Genomic DNA, 16,295 nt, shown 5'->3' with positions numbered 1-16,295 from the left:
TAAGTAAAAAATAGATACAGAAATAATTAAAACTGCTTTACCTTTAGAAAATAAACCACTTATCATAAAGCAAAAGAAGATAGTACAACATAAGTACAAACTTATGAAAAAAAATAGCACAGTCCATGGTGTATGTGTAAATACGGCATATTCGTTAAAACCTTGTTCGTTAGTAAACCAGTTAACCTAAAATTTTTATAATATTATTTTTAATCTAGTATCCTCAACGTCTATATCTATTTAATACAAAATTAAGAGTAAGTTACCTTTAAAATTACTACTATGAACCCCGTAGTAAAAAGCAAATAAATAAATTGTTTGCAAAACCAAGCCGTCCAATGTAACCATGTTGGCAATCCCATTATTTTCATGGATTCCTAAAACATCACTACAACATTTCAATATGAAGTATTACTTATTGCATCCAATGGAAACAATCAGAAAGTAATTAAATTTTCACGTTATTTAGCAATACTTACTTTTAACTGAAGTTCCTTTTCCACAGTTACAGCTCTCACAATATTCACAGCTGTGTAACTAAAGCTAAGTAAAATGAACATGGGAAAGAGTAATTGCATTGCCTCCACAGCGAGATCCTCTACATAAGGCGGATGAGGAAATCTTTGCAAATTTACTGTAAAATGTCGCAAATTTTCACCAGTCATTCTCGAAATCAGTTCCATTGATATAGTATGTTGCAAAGCAATAAACATTTCATTCATATAACCTAAAATAAAAAATGCGTTCACCTAAAGAGTTCATATGTTTAACTAATAACCTTCAAGCTTTATCTTACCAGGGTCGTTGCCTCCTTCCCAAGAATGAGGAAATCTTGGTCCTGGTAACTCAAACATTGGAAAAATCGCTTCAGTTCTCCACGTGCGACCACCCTGAACGTAGAATGAATTTAGACGAGGCCTCTCGGGAAAACGTAAGGCGTACGACATGTTGCTTGGCAATTCATATGCATCTAAAAAAAATTAAAAATCTTATTAGTAGCCTTACAAATAAAAATTACTTATCTTAACATCTACTATAATGTATGAAATAGGATATCATATTCTTTTATTGGTTTCTTTGTTGCAATGTGGGCGAAATCTTAGAGGGTAAGACCGACTTAAAGCACTACAACATCGACTTAAAGCAAAGACAATCCTAAATAACCGGGCCATTACAGGAACACCCTTTTTTTACATTCACATAAAATTGCGGATGCGTTCATCTATCTTGTAAGGGACGAAATCGGAAAATTTTATCTGTACGGACTTTTTCCTAGTCCTGCTGGGACAGTTATGTGAAATCATATCATTTACACTTATAACATAAAATATTTTGATAAATGATTAAATTTAGTAAACAAAATAATAAAAAACTAACCTTTTAGATCATCGTCGAACTCTATAGCTACTAACACTTGACGCGTTACTTCTTCTCGTCCATAAATACCTCTTAAATCTGCACTACTATTATACGGTTTAACTTTAACAAACATCTTCAAGATTTCAAATATAACTGTAGTATTAATTAATAATGGCGTCATATCAATTTCGGGGCTGTCCGGGAATATTTGTGGTAGTAAATCCTTTATGTTGAGAATTAATAAATTTACAATCGCACTTCTTACCACATCATCCAGCATTGGATTCTCGGGTGAGTAAGCGAATGATAGTTGAGTAAAATTCATTCCGACTCTGAAATAACCCGTTTAAAATGATTAAACACAAGCAAAATGTAGCTAAAAATACCAATTAAAAATAGATCAATTATAAGGTATGTATTTATTATTTCATTTATAAACATTACTATCCACATGATATTATTTATAGTGACATTGTGTACGTCATGAGAAGAATGACAGAAGAGCCCAATTTGATAGAAACTGGAATCAGCTTAACCACACATCTAACAACATCCTCCAATTTAATTTAATAGAGGAAGAGGAAGAAGAGCCCACAATAAACGCAGACGTTTTTTGGCAGTTACTTTTACAATTTCATTAAGCTTTATTATCATTTGAAAAATCTCTTACACCATTTTAGGATATTTTCAAAGATTGTATTTAATTTACTTAAATTTATTACATGAAAACTTTGCTTCATTACCCTATCGGGTATTGTAGTACCGGGTATTCTTTTGCCATGCACAGTTGCCCACAAAAGAATTACTAATCTTATGAAATTTGGAAATAGGTATAACAAGCTAATTTTTATTTCTAATGCTAATCTCTTTTATATCTCTATTTTTAAGTGTTATGTATATAAACTAGATGATTACATATGTATATCGACTATTAACCGTTGTAATATTTTGTGCAATTAACTTTCTCAAAGAGAGTCTCTAGCTCTCATGTTATAGATGAATCGGCAGAAATTAGACAGAATTTTCATTTTAATTTCAGAAAATTCAATTGCTATTACAAAACTATAAATCTTATAAACTATGCGTATCTTACTCAATAAATATTTAATAAAAAATCACTTTAACGGATTTCAGAAAGGTACACTACAGTCTCTGATAAACTGTTGGGTTAAGACAGAATAGGAAATATGGGATACAGGATAGTTTTAAAGAAAATAATAACGCTAATTACTATTACTAATACCTATAATATATTTTACTTACAACACCGGCAAAGAGAAATTAAGAGTATGCGCCCGTAGAGGTGGAAAGATTCTGGTATCTTGGACGGCTGGTTGGATTTCGGAGCGAAGTATCAACACAAGCGCCATTGTGACTACTGGAAGAACTAATTCTAAGACTGTTTGTTTCCTGTGACGCCATTGATGCATAAAATTCTTCCACATCAACAACCGAAACTTAATCCAAGCACTTGCCTGCTGCCTCTCTGGCTTTGCTTTCATTGTTACATGTGGCCTGAAAAAACATTTTTAATTTTACACTAGCCATCACATTAATAAAATATTATTAGCTAAAGATGAAAAAACGAAAGAAGCTTATGTTTTACAATGTTGTGTTTGTTTCCTGTCAATAAAGCAGACTACAAGTTAATATATCCTACCATAATAAGTGACTATTAGATTGTAGAAACTCATCAAAAGAGCATATGAATTGTATAACAGTGAGCATTACACTTCTATACATAAATGCTTTTTTAGATGAAAGAAATTTAAAATTTCCAACAACGTTGGAAAAAACAGACAACGATAATATTATATATCAATGCAATGACTTTCTTTCTTTACAATTTTTTTTTTACTTAGCCGATAGACATCTACTGCATGGCCTTCCCGAAAATAATCTATGGACTGTTAGATATATTATAATGACCACATATGGCATGCGGGTTGCCGACCGCAGTTTGGTATTATGGACAAAGGATGCTACTGCCCATCCTCTGGAAACTTGTTTGTGAGTATCCAACCTATAAAATTCACGGGAAAAAAAAAATTATGTAAGATTGTATCCCATGAATTGAACCCGAGACCTACGACCGCAAGTCTCATTCCTCTATCGTTGGGCTACCATTGCTCTTTTTCTCCATATTGATAAGGTATCAAATCAATCATCAGGAAATATAACGATAGTTGGTGATATTAATATTGATACTGTAAATTCGTCCGCTTCATATGAATATCTAAATCTTAAAGCATTTTATACCAACACATATTCAACTAACACGTCGCAAAACCTCGTCTTCGAGCATGTTTTTCTTGGAAGAAAATAAATTGCTATTGCTATACCAATACATTTTCTAATATCTGATAATACTACGTCTACGATTGCATCTTAGTTACATTTTACAAAACCAAAATTGGTAGTAGGACTAGTCTAGTGATAAAAAAAAATAATGGGGCTGGAAGATCAATCGACTTTTTTATGTGTATAATACTGTATAGTTGCAAACACTGCGCGTAAAAATTTTCATTAACAGAAACATTAAAAATCTTTACAATGATATTTATAGCTTCGTTGCACCATCTGGGAGTCGTAAAGCAGTGGGTCACTCCGGGTACTTTACGATGTGGGAAAATAAGTACAGGTTGTATACAAAAAACAAAATGCAAAACAAATAATAAAGTTTAAAAATGTTATTAAAGATATCGGAACTTTTGTTACGCAGTTCTAAACTAAAAAGGCATTATCAGAACAACTAATTATATAAAACTTAATCTTAATCAAAATAGATGTGAAATATTAAGAGAGGCTAAACCCAATAAAAGAATAGAAACATCGGAACAAAATGTGTTATTTTCTTTGATAAGGCCAAGGCCTTTGACTCGATCTCTTTCCCTGTACTAACCTCTGAACTAAAAATAATTGGTAAAACTAAACTGTTAAAGCTATTATGATTTAATTTAGTGACCGTACGCTGAGCGTAAAGGTAAGTGAACGCTTCGGTAACTTTTTGCCGGTCGAACATTTTGCCCCGGGGTACTACATTAGGCTTTAACTATATGAGTAAGACGGAAGTGAAGCGTGGTAAATTTACGGCATTTGCAGATGATACGGAATTTCACTTTACAAGACGAACAAAGAATCAAACTTTTATTGTTATATAGATCGAATTTAATAACATTATGCATTGACTTATCATAAATTCATTATTGTTGTATATATTATTGTTATACATTAAACTACATAGATAGACTACCACCGCAAGGCATAAGGCCTCCTCTAAAGTGTGTGCCTGCCTGGAATTACCGACTTCTCACGACCTCAGACCATGTTATCAGTCAATCTAGTGGAGGATCTAGCCGTGCGACGTGTATCGGCTTGTGGTCGCCACTCGAGATCTTTCGTCACTAATCGCCGTCGTTTGCATGTGTCTCGTCCACTGCCCCTCCAGACAGTCAATTCTTCGGGCTACATCGGTAACCTTTGTTTTTTTGTGGATCTCCTCATTTCTGATTCGATCTTTGAGTGCAAGTTCGACCATAGCACCGTTATTTTCTGGGTATCCTAGAGAATTCTTATAAGGACCATCGTAGACGACTACGTCTCAAATCCATAAGTCATGTGAAGCATAAAATAGTAATAAAAAATATTGTGATACTTAAAGTTACAAGTATTAGTAAAAATGGTAATGTGTAAACTTATCCCAATGCCATGGCTATATGGCACGATTGCCATAATAAAAAACAATAAGGATTATTAGTCACTTTAATTTTACGATTTATGAAATAATCGTAAAATAATTATCGTGCTAACGATGATAGCAATTCAGAAGTCAAAACTATTCAAAATATGAATAATAACCGATTACTCATCCAGTTTTGATATCTTTTGAAATTTCGTTGATATTCATCGTATGATTTAAAATAAATACTATAATTATTATTTTACTATGAACTACAAAAATAATTACTAAAATAGAATATTTTTTATGAATGCTAAAGATAATGTTTAAGTAAATGGCTATAAGTCATGGTCGCGAAAAGTTCCTGATTACAGGCAGCGCGAGTCCGGTCATCGTGGCAACCTTTGGGGGGACCTATGCCTTGCAGTAGGCGTCTATCGGCTATGATGATGATGGTGGTATAAATGTTATAAAATGGTTAAAATTTTAGATTTTTGTATGAGGCGCAAATTTGATGATTAAATTTTATTATTACGGAAATGATATTATATCGATATTTTATCGATATTTACTTTAATAAAAATGACCGGTTTTGATTTCATAGCTAAATATAGAAAACGCCAGTTCGTTCGAAACAAAACGCTAAAAATTAAAATTATCAGCGACAATTTATTAAAAATAAAATACATTATTGTCAAATATCGTAAAAAGAATATTGCCTCGTAAATATTTTTAAGTCATCTAGACATTTTTTTTTAAATTATGTTTGTTGCTTGATATTATAAAGAAATGATAATGTTGTTTAAATGCCTCGAATTTTGAAGAAAACAATGAATCGAATCACGAGAGGATCATTTTCTAGTGAGTCTAGCATTATAAAAACGCAAACCTCGTATGTAAACGTCCAAAACAACGTTGCTGCCAATATACGCGGTCATTGCGTGGCTTGGGGATCTAAAATTAATAATAGTATTGACTGGAAAAATCTACTGTTTTAATTGCTGAAACGATTGAAAAGATCTAGGTTATCCAATTAGGGTTATTACAAAATACCGACTTTAAATAGCCGGTATTTTGAAAATTATGGAATTCGAAAACTTGTTTTATTATTAAAAATTCAAAGGTCTACATAACGCTTACCATATTGATTGGCATTATTAATTAAACTGTAAGCATTTGTACTTATTGTCACGGGTAATTGACTTTTTGTATAGTTATGTCCAATCATTAAAACGTTTTTGGCTTTTTTATATTTGAAGCGAGTGTGGATTAAATAGTTCATGAATTGTGACAAAAAACTAATTAGGAAGCAATTGATACGTATATGAAGTCCTTTCTTTGTTTCCAGACAACTATAACTTAGGAATCTTTAATACAAGAGTGAATAGGTTTCTTTCTTCCAGGCAATCAATCAGTAAGTCATCGTTTCACATCAGCCGAGACAGAGATGAAATATTTGCACTTTCTAGTATTTGTATATAATTAATGTTATATTATTTAAAGATGTTAACATTTTTAATGTGCTTACATAAAACTACTAAAAAATTTTATACACTTTCTATATCATAATTAAAAATTGTAATTTATTCAAGGTTTTTCAATTTTATTCATATGTATAATTAGAATTGTATTAGTGTTGTCATTGTTTTCTCAATCGGTTAATTACATTCCACTTTAACTTATTTTAATTTGTTAGGTAATCGCAATATTTCATTTTTATCTGCTTTTTGTAAGACCGGGAGACAAGAAGCGTCTTATTTCAGTAACCGTAATCTCCTTGTTAAAAAAATACACAAGAAAAGAAGAAGGTTTATTGTTGGATTACATTTACGGCACTATTATTATAAGAAAAAGATGCTTTAAATTAGTAAAATGATTACAGGCAAGATTTTATATGCGTAAAGGACCAACAATGGTTATCTTTGTACAACTACATACTGCTGCTTAATCCGTACACCGATGATCGTCAGTACCGTCCTTACAGACGGTTATTTAATTTTTTTTTATAGCCGGTGGTTACATATTAATTAAAGATTTTATAAAAAAATATATATCTAAAATAAATAATTATTTAAAATTACCAAAAGCAAAATAAAATATACAAATATAAATATAAATTTAAATATACGCTTTTCGTCAATTTGCAATATTGAAGTATCAGATGGAACAACTGCATGGTACGTTGAAGTTAAAGATAAATAGATGGTACAAATTAATGTCTATTTTATATTTGTTGCAGAGACCTATTTTATATAAGCTTTGGTACTACTGTTTGCAAACTAAAAAATTATAGTGTTTTGATATTCTTACATCTCTATATATTATATATATCCTTAAAATATAACGCGTTCTGCTTGTGCAGTCTTGGGTGTAAATGTAAAAATTAGGTCGGGGAAAATGTCTAATCGGAAATATTATGTACGAACTTTTAATATTACTATTTGGATGTTATTGGTTGCATTTGCCTGATTTGATTAAAAAGCTAACATTTTACAATAAAAAATCAAGTTAATAAAATTTTGTTTATGTCATCAATGTGTATCAAGTTAGTAATTAGGTTTATTATGTCCAGTTATTTTTGATTTGTTTTTCTCTCTATCAAATTGAATGAATCTAATGTAAAAAAGAAAAATTGCAACGCAAGCAGCAAAAAAATTGTGACGTTTATAGACCTAATGTTGTGACAGTAAGAGTAGCACAAAGTTAAAAATACTCATAGCTCTGTACGCCCAGTTAGCAATAAAATAGACGCCGTTTTTGAAAAAACGGGTTAAGAGAAGCAATTCTGAATAAAAAAATTTACACAAAATAGTGTTGGCATATTTTAACATAAGTATATATATATACAATTTATACGCTATATTTGGGTACTATATGAGCTCACTGAAAAAAAAACCTAATGAAACATGCACTCATTTTTAATGAGACGTATTGAAATCGAACCATTTTAAAGAGATTAAAAAACTGGTGATAAAAAACGGATCACAACAAGAACCTGCAAATAAGGTCATGCTCGAAGATCGGCCAGTCTTCGTAGACAGTAGCAAAACCCGTGTTAACTCCCAATAAAGTGATACTGTGTGTATGATGAGATTGAAAGGGCATTTTTTTATTACATGTGAAAGAACCTTCGATTTGTATCTCTACTGCGAACAACTGATAATTAATGCAAGAAGTTGGAAGAAAAGGGCCAGAATAAAAGTTGTGTGGCCTTTCATGATAATTACGCTAAACCATACACATTTTTAGCCCCAAAACCGAAATTAAGAAAGTTTGCTTGGAAGAAGATAATACCTAGTATAATATATAATATTTTTCCTTTCCCACTACTTTACATTAACCTTAAGTGAAAACCGAACTAAATCATTAGTTACATCAAAACTTCTTTATTATTAAGTCGTGAATTAATTTACAAATTATATATATTACTCCACATTCGGATAAATTTTCTGGTGTTATTACACTGTGAATATTTGTTTTTAAAATTCATTTAAAAGAATTAGAAGAACTATTGAGTGTCGGCTCTTCTCGACAGATCAGCGTTCGGAGCCGGTAGTAGTTTATTACTTATAACGTTAAATTAATCGAAGATTCAAAAGCGCATGTAAATGCATATTTGAATAAAGATGTTTTGAATTTGAATGAGAATTTGATAAGTTATTAATTTCTCCATCATTTTAATGACACAAAATACAACAAATCATGCATCCTTTTTTCACTAAGAAGATTACAAAATTTTAGTATTTTAGTAATTAATATAATAATTCGTTATAAAATTGAAAATCATTAAATTTTTTGAAAAAAAGAATATTTTATGAACGCTGAAAGAAAACTTGTTGGGTTGACATTTGAAGTTTATCTCACGATTTGTTTCTCGGTAAAGAGACGACTACGTATTTATAATTTTTAATAACTTGTTTTTTACAAAATAACGATAAAGCACCTTTATTATACAATAATATCTATATCTATTGAAAACCCAATTAATGACTACAATCTTGTCACTTTAGTAGGTTTTCTTTATTGCGTATTTATATTTTTGGAGCTTATTTATATAATTAATAATATATATGTTAAATGACTACCCTAATAAAATATAAAAATAGGTTTACTTGTAGTAGATTATTTGAAAATGTTACCATACAACCCTTGTACCTGGATGTTTCTAAGATTACGAAAATAATATGTGGGATTATTTATTCCCATATCCCTACACATAATAAAATATTGTAAAAAATTGTGACTATTACAAAAGATAAGATATCCAAAAACAGTACTCGAGATTACTAAAGTATGTGATGATAGCGACGTTTTTTTTGTCCTATTTATTAATGCACACTGGCCGCAGAACTTCGGAACTGACATTGACGTTGTTTTCGTCATTTCGAAACTTATGAAAAATTCCTGCTATAATTTTTTTTAAAGTAATACGAAATTTATATGCTGGATGTTTAATCGATATGCTAAATAATTAATATTTTGATACTAATAAATAAATTAAAAAGTAATTCATCATAAAAAGAAAATTATAAATTCAAGCTATAATTTTTTGGAAAGTATTACTAAATTTATGTGCTACATTTTTAATGGATATGCTAAATAATTAATATTTTGATACTTATAAATAAGGTAAAGTAATATGAATCAGAACGCATATTATGGACATACACTACATCACCTAAAAAGTCTAAAAAAATATGTAAATAACATTTGAACTTAATAAAGTCTTTAATTGCAGATAACAGCAATTTTATAAAAAATACTTGAAATGTGTGAACCCAAAAGTAATAACACAAAATTTATTCAATGAATTGAAAAAAATATTATTTCATGTAACGGATAAACTTTAAACAGCGTACAACAATAAGTTAAAAATACACACGTGGTGAAATTTACATGAGAAACTGAGACGATTCGCGATGATTTGTTTGTAACGAATTAGGTCGATTGATTTTTACGTGAATAGAGAATTGAAACCGTTCTGGGAGTACTTGTTGTGGTAATATAATAAGCTATTTTGCTTGTGAATTCAAGGGTTGAAATCTTTTCGGAAGAAAAGTTAACGTAGCGGTAGCAGTTTGTGGAGACATAATCCCTCCGAGGTTATGCAGGCTTGTTCGGTATTGTTAACTAAATTATTGTGTAATATTAATAATTGTAATCGATATTGGTATTAGAACTGCTAACTGCAATTAATAATGTGGTTATATATATGTCAATAATGAATAGTCATATAAGTAACATTTGTAATAAAAAAAATCCTACGTAACATTGGACTATAAATTAAATATTTAGTAATAAAATAGACACTATTTCGTAGCACGAAGAAGGTTTTAAGTTTGTATGCTACAATTGATTTAATAAACTAACACCTCTCGTTACATATTTACACATATTTTCTTATAATCGCGGGTTTATCAGAAAAGGGGTGTATCCAAAACCAGAGCATAAAATCAAATTTGCATAACTTTACACAACCCATCAGTTTTTTTTTTTTTATAATATCATGACTCTCAATAACTCAACAACAAATACGTACGTTTTGATATTTATTACACCTTCAATATTTATTACCGCAAAGATCTTTAACAAAAAAATGATTAAATAAGTATTTATTAAATTTTATGTAATTCATTCTTCATTCAATTTTGCTTAATATTTATGAAATCAGCACTCATTAACTGAGACTAGTTTAGCCTGTCGGAAGCATCACGTTGATTGAGCGTACTATTTATGTTCGTTTGTTTCCTCTACAGGATTTTAAAATATTACCTGTTTTTTTGCCACACTCACACAATAGCACGTGCAACTCTTTAACAAGCAAATACCTACGACCTGCGGCCGTGCGTCAAACGTTACTAAAATGTCCTTATCAATGTGGACGTACAGATACCTAATATCGCGACAGACGCAGCGAAATAAAAATCATATCACGACATGTAATTAACAAAGTCATTAAAATGCAAATCACTTATTAAATTATTGCAGTAAAGTCATAATCTAACTTTGTATAACACGACTTTAAAAATTACTTTTGCTATAGAATTAATACGCATTTAAGAGCCTGAAATTTACGTGGAATTGTAGTGTTTACTAAAACATTGATATGCTAGAAAATCTATGTGGATCATTGACCCACTGCGACGAAGATAAAGTCTCTTTACTTTAAGTTCTAAAATTACGCAAAACTAATCTTATCTAATGACCATTCTTTTAACCATAAAGATCTAGTGATAATAAACAAAACATTTTACTAAAACGATTTGTTATTCCTTATCTTTCAGGTTATTTGGTTATTCTACAAAAAATTCCAAATATGTTGAAATAAACGACTTTGTTATTTACTTTAAAATATGTATGCAAAGGATATGTAAAATAATAATAAACAATTAAGATATGTAATAAATATAAAACAATGTAATTTATTTAAAAATTTACAGATCTGTATAACGTTTGTATATCAAATTCCTATGTTTATTTTGGGTACATTGGTTTCTCGCTTGATATCAATTTGGTATAAATCATATTGTTTTTAAGACAAATATATTTAAAAGGATACGTATAGATTGAATATATGTATAGTTTTTTTTTTTCTAAAACCTGGATAGGTTTAAAATTACGAAGTGTTATTTTTAAAATAATTAAATCGTTTAAAAATTCACAGTTGCGTTTACTATTAGGTATAATTATGTATTTCTTTGCAATATAACTTTAACTTTGATTGTCTAGTTGTTATGAACTACACTTTATAGACGATTTTCTCTTAAATGATTTTGATTTTGTGTATAAGCACATACGAAATATTATGTCAAATACCGCGTTAAACCAGGACACTGTATTGACATTTATCTAAATTTCACTCACCACTGTAAATTTAAATTATTATTTTATAAATCCTTTACAAAATTCCCTCTCCGCCGGAAATTCGATCATTAATAAAACTCGGATGAAATTTTAAAAGTTCTTAAGCTAAATTGTCAAATATGTATTTTTAATTTTCAGATTTCTTTTTATCTTTCACTTTCCACAGGTATATACTCGATAAACAAAACTGGCACAATATATACATAAATTACTTACCAAGTATCTTTACCGATACAAATTATCGATAACAAATTTCACAAACTTTATTTTTATTCACAAAAATATGAACAAAAAAAATTAAATCCACACAACCTGTTTCAAATGAGATATTTAACATTAAAGTAAGTTGACATATGTTGAATTTAGTTTATTTGATTGTACAGGTAAGTGATTAACGGTAATAAGATTAGATAGAGAATGTAAGGCCGACAATTTAATCTCGCTATTGCATATTGAATATTGATGTATTCACTTACCAACACAGCCGCATGTTATTGTGTCTTTGTTATCTTTGGTTACGCTATATTTCCCGGTCTCAGAAACCATAACACACGAGGCATCGAGGTCACGTTCTAGCCATAAATTAAATTTGTCGTTTCCAATTCTCTTGCCTTCTTTACTGCAGATTTTATCGTCGTTTCTTAAACAAGATTTTTACCGCAATTTTTACCTTGTTTTAAATCCTTAACTAGTCAATAACATTGATAGGTTGGAAAAATATGAATATAAGATAATAATATACGTATAACTTAAATTTACACATTTAATTTACAATTTTTTATCATGAACATCATGTCAGCCGATAGACGGCCACTGCATAGGCCTTTCCTAAAGACCGCCAGGTTGACCGGGATTTTTGTTAATATACGTAAAATTAATTATAATGTTTTTACAGGTAAATGGCCAGCTTGTTTCTAAAAAGTGTATTTTTATTTCATTGGTAGGATGTCCACAGCTGCATACACATCGACTTCCCCCATATATTTCTTAAAGGACAGGTTGGAAGCGAACTTAACAAGGCCGTGTTTATCTCGTGAGTTAACGCCCTTTGCTACAATAGTTGGCCCGTGGTCTCAACTAAAGAAGAAGTGCATGAATAGTAATAATTTTCATAATTTCGTTACGACAATAAACAGCTCTTTTTACCCTTTTTCAATATCTCATGTTGAAATTTAAATAACAATATGTGTGTACGTTTAAATACGCTTTCAACCTCATCGGATTTACATATCTGCGTGCTTAAGCTGCCACATGTCCTTTGTTCAACACCGAGATCGACGCTGATTACATCAAAGTGAATACAAAATGGATTTGTATTTTTCCCCATAATCGTATCGTGACTAACTAGTTGCAATAGTTTCTGCGCAAAGAATGAATTCCAAAAAATTAAGAGACGAGTATAATTAATAATCAATGATTAATAAAAACAATTTAAATAATCGTTAAACTTCATCACACATGCTCCGTTGTAACTTAGTTTCGGAACCGGGACGGAGAAACCCCCTAAACGATGCTAAAGCTATTTATAATAACAGTATATTGCCAAAGACAAATATTCCGTAACACCTCTATTTTACATGAAAAAACATTTTATCATTGCATCTCTAAATCTTATTATTATGACGTAAATGAACAATAAAGTATCAATTATTTTTAAATAAATCAATTATTGATAAATAATCACGTGTAAAGCTGCTACAAGTAAGAATTTTGTAAAAGGAGGCATTGGAATTTTATTTTTGGACAAGGAGATAGTCTGTAAAAACTTTGGTGTCTGTTCGAGTTTATAAAAAGATTTTTGACTTAGTTCAGAATTTAAACCTAATGATGTGTATACAAACGAAAACAGAGTATTGTAAATTATATGAAAAATGCTACTCTGACGCCATATGAAAAACACAAATATACATAAAAATGTTACTCTAAATTATATATAACATAAGCAAGTGTAGTGTGAATTAGGCTTTATGTCTCGTGGAATTAGTTGATAGACTACATTGAAACCATCCCTACTTCTAAATACAATAAAAGTAAAACTTATGACTTACCCGGATATATTACTAACAAGGAGATAAATGATTATACTAATTTGGTATCTTAAAATTTTTATTTTGAATGAAGGATGTATATTATAATACAGAAAATACAGAAAACGTAGGAGGAAATACGAAATTTTATTTAAGTTAAAATTTATAATGTAATTTGAAAATACGTATCACTAAAATCCTGTGCGATCTTTTGAATAGTATTAAATAAATATTGCTGAAAGTAAAAATTGCTTTAAAATGGGCCAATAACTTTAATATGCTCATTGCACTTATAAAAATTACTTTCATTAATTTTACTTATTATAAGACATTAATAAAATACTATTTAAAAGTATTTCAAATTTAAAATGTTTTCCTTTAAAACTGTTACAAATTATTATCGAGATTAAAGTTATAATAACCAAGTGATAAGCAAAATTTTTATAGTACAACTAACTTTTCTTCACACTTCTCACTTCCAATATAATATGTCATGATGATATTTTGTAGAAGTTGAATTTTTATATTAAATTATTTTTATAGACCCGGTTTTAGCTAAATAATTATAATACTTTAATAATGATATATTGTAATACCTGAAATCTCTTAATACAAATAATTCAATGATTTGAGGTAACGTTTATATGTAATTAAAATGAATCTAGAAAATACGACTAAGTAGTTACTAATGTTTTTTGTTTTATTTTAGTTAGTAGATTAATTTTGGATTTTGTGTACATGTATGTTCACAACATTTTTCAATTTTAAATCGTTCAAGACTGTGATCTTATAAAGAGAATAAATATTGTTAAAAATTTTTTGAAAACTTGTATACAGATATTCCTGTATAAACTACACTGCGTGTTTGACAAAAGAAAAATTGTGGCAGAAAGTTCATTTGTTGTGTTATACATACTTACCGCGATTTCTAACATCGGGCACTAATTAATAATTATTATTATATAACGTACTTCACCACTAAAAATTGTTTACGCAGCCAAATGTTTTAATAACATGAAATTTGCTTAAAAACTTCTAATCCTCCATGGATTATAATCTTTGACACTCATTTAGTTTGGCATTGACAAGACAGGATTTTAGATCGACCTTTGATCTACATTTTTAAAAGCAATGTAAATTATTATCTTTTTTAGTAAGTGTAGGTTTATGTACAAAAAATTATTTTATCAAATAAATTAGTAATAATAATCTTATCTAATGATAACTTCAAATTATCATTTATAAACAAAAGAGTAAAAAAAACATGCATTTATTACAAAGGTTTTATTCAACAATTCCTGTCAGTATTACAACATACAAACATCCGGTTTTACAAGAAGTTTTAGGTTTTCTCTCTGTAGAAGATGATTACGTGCGAAATATGTAAAATAACCACTGCTCTGGTGAATAAAACACCCAACCGTTGAATTAAAAACTGAAAGATGTGTGACATCCCTCAGTCTGCTCTGGAACCTCGTGAAACGTTCTTTTATGAACAGTGGAAAAATTACGTACCGAAAGAAAAGATTTAATGTTTACTATAAACGTATCGTAGGGTGACAACTTAACAATATCAACTTATAAGTAAACACGATTTTGTTAAGGTTGTCGGAAAACGCTGGATGCAGGCCGGTCCTTTTAGTAATCTGTCGTGGAGTGTTTTGAACGACCTATGGGTGAAATAATGATGATACTTTTTAATGTTCATATTTTTTATAATTCATGCTATTATCAGCCAATATCAAGCTTTATGAAAGTTTACCCCCACCTCTCCGTGTTATATTTTCACCTTTATCTCCATAAGTTCTGCTAAAAAAATTATCAATTTTCCATCTGCAGGGACGAAGACGCAAAAATGTTGAAATTCAAAAAGTTTTTGCAAGCTTGCTCTTAGAATTGTAGCATTCACGCTCTGTATTGTTGGCCATTACGGTCACAATACTTTTGTGTTAAGTTAATCTTACGCCTTCGAATTTAAATTCGGACGCCGATTTGAATTCGGATGCCAGCACTGATGTGACCGCTGCCATTGCGTTAGCATCGTAAAAATAAGTTCTAAATGGTCTCTGTAAACATGTAAATATCTTAAACTCAATCACTCCTTAATATCATCTTACTCATCATGAAGTAGAAACGGATATGTGCTCTGGTGGTAAATCACCTAAACCCCGCTAATCGTGTACATTGGTTAGCTTCATTACTAAGAAGGAGCAAATACGTGCTTGTATGAAAGGTAACTCACCTTTACTTGTTAATCACATTTACATTTAATGTTACATATATTGATTACTAACTCGGATTTTGACATTTAGCGCTTGGAAGTATCTCAAGGGAAAAAATAAGTGACAAAATTTTCTTAACTTCAA

The 16,295-nt window shown here is 29.9% G+C and overlaps 1 protein-coding gene across 1 annotated transcript in view; it reads right to left on the bottom strand.

Moving 5' to 3' along the window:
• LOC137932160 (phospholipid-transporting ATPase ABCA3-like) overlaps positions 1-12,458 on the bottom strand; it is a 32,462-nt gene extending 20,004 nt beyond the window's left edge. The window contains exons 1-7 of the mRNA XM_068775746.1: positions 12,379-12,458; positions 2,623-2,874; positions 1,378-1,691; positions 797-970; positions 480-727; positions 267-377; positions 42-186 (exon numbers count right to left, since the gene is read on the bottom strand). Coding sequence (XP_068631847.1) covers positions 42-186; positions 267-377; positions 480-727; positions 797-970; positions 1,378-1,691; positions 2,623-2,874; positions 12,379-12,392 — 1,258 coding nt within the window. The 5' untranslated portion in view covers positions 12,393-12,458. The remainder of the gene's footprint in view (positions 1-41; positions 187-266; positions 378-479; positions 728-796; positions 971-1,377; positions 1,692-2,622; positions 2,875-12,378) is intronic.
• Positions 12,459-16,295: the final 3,837 nt, after the last annotated feature.

This window comes from Battus philenor, unplaced genomic scaffold (assembly GCF_028537555.1).
Source record: "Battus philenor isolate CCGP_79_NKW_IND1 unplaced genomic scaffold, ilBatPhil1.0.hap1 SCAF_9, whole genome shotgun sequence".
Taxonomy (NCBI): domain Eukaryota; kingdom Metazoa; phylum Arthropoda; class Insecta; order Lepidoptera; family Papilionidae; genus Battus; species Battus philenor.
The sequence above is the reverse complement of the archived record's forward strand: the minus strand, read 5'-3'. Positions and strand labels throughout refer to the sequence as shown.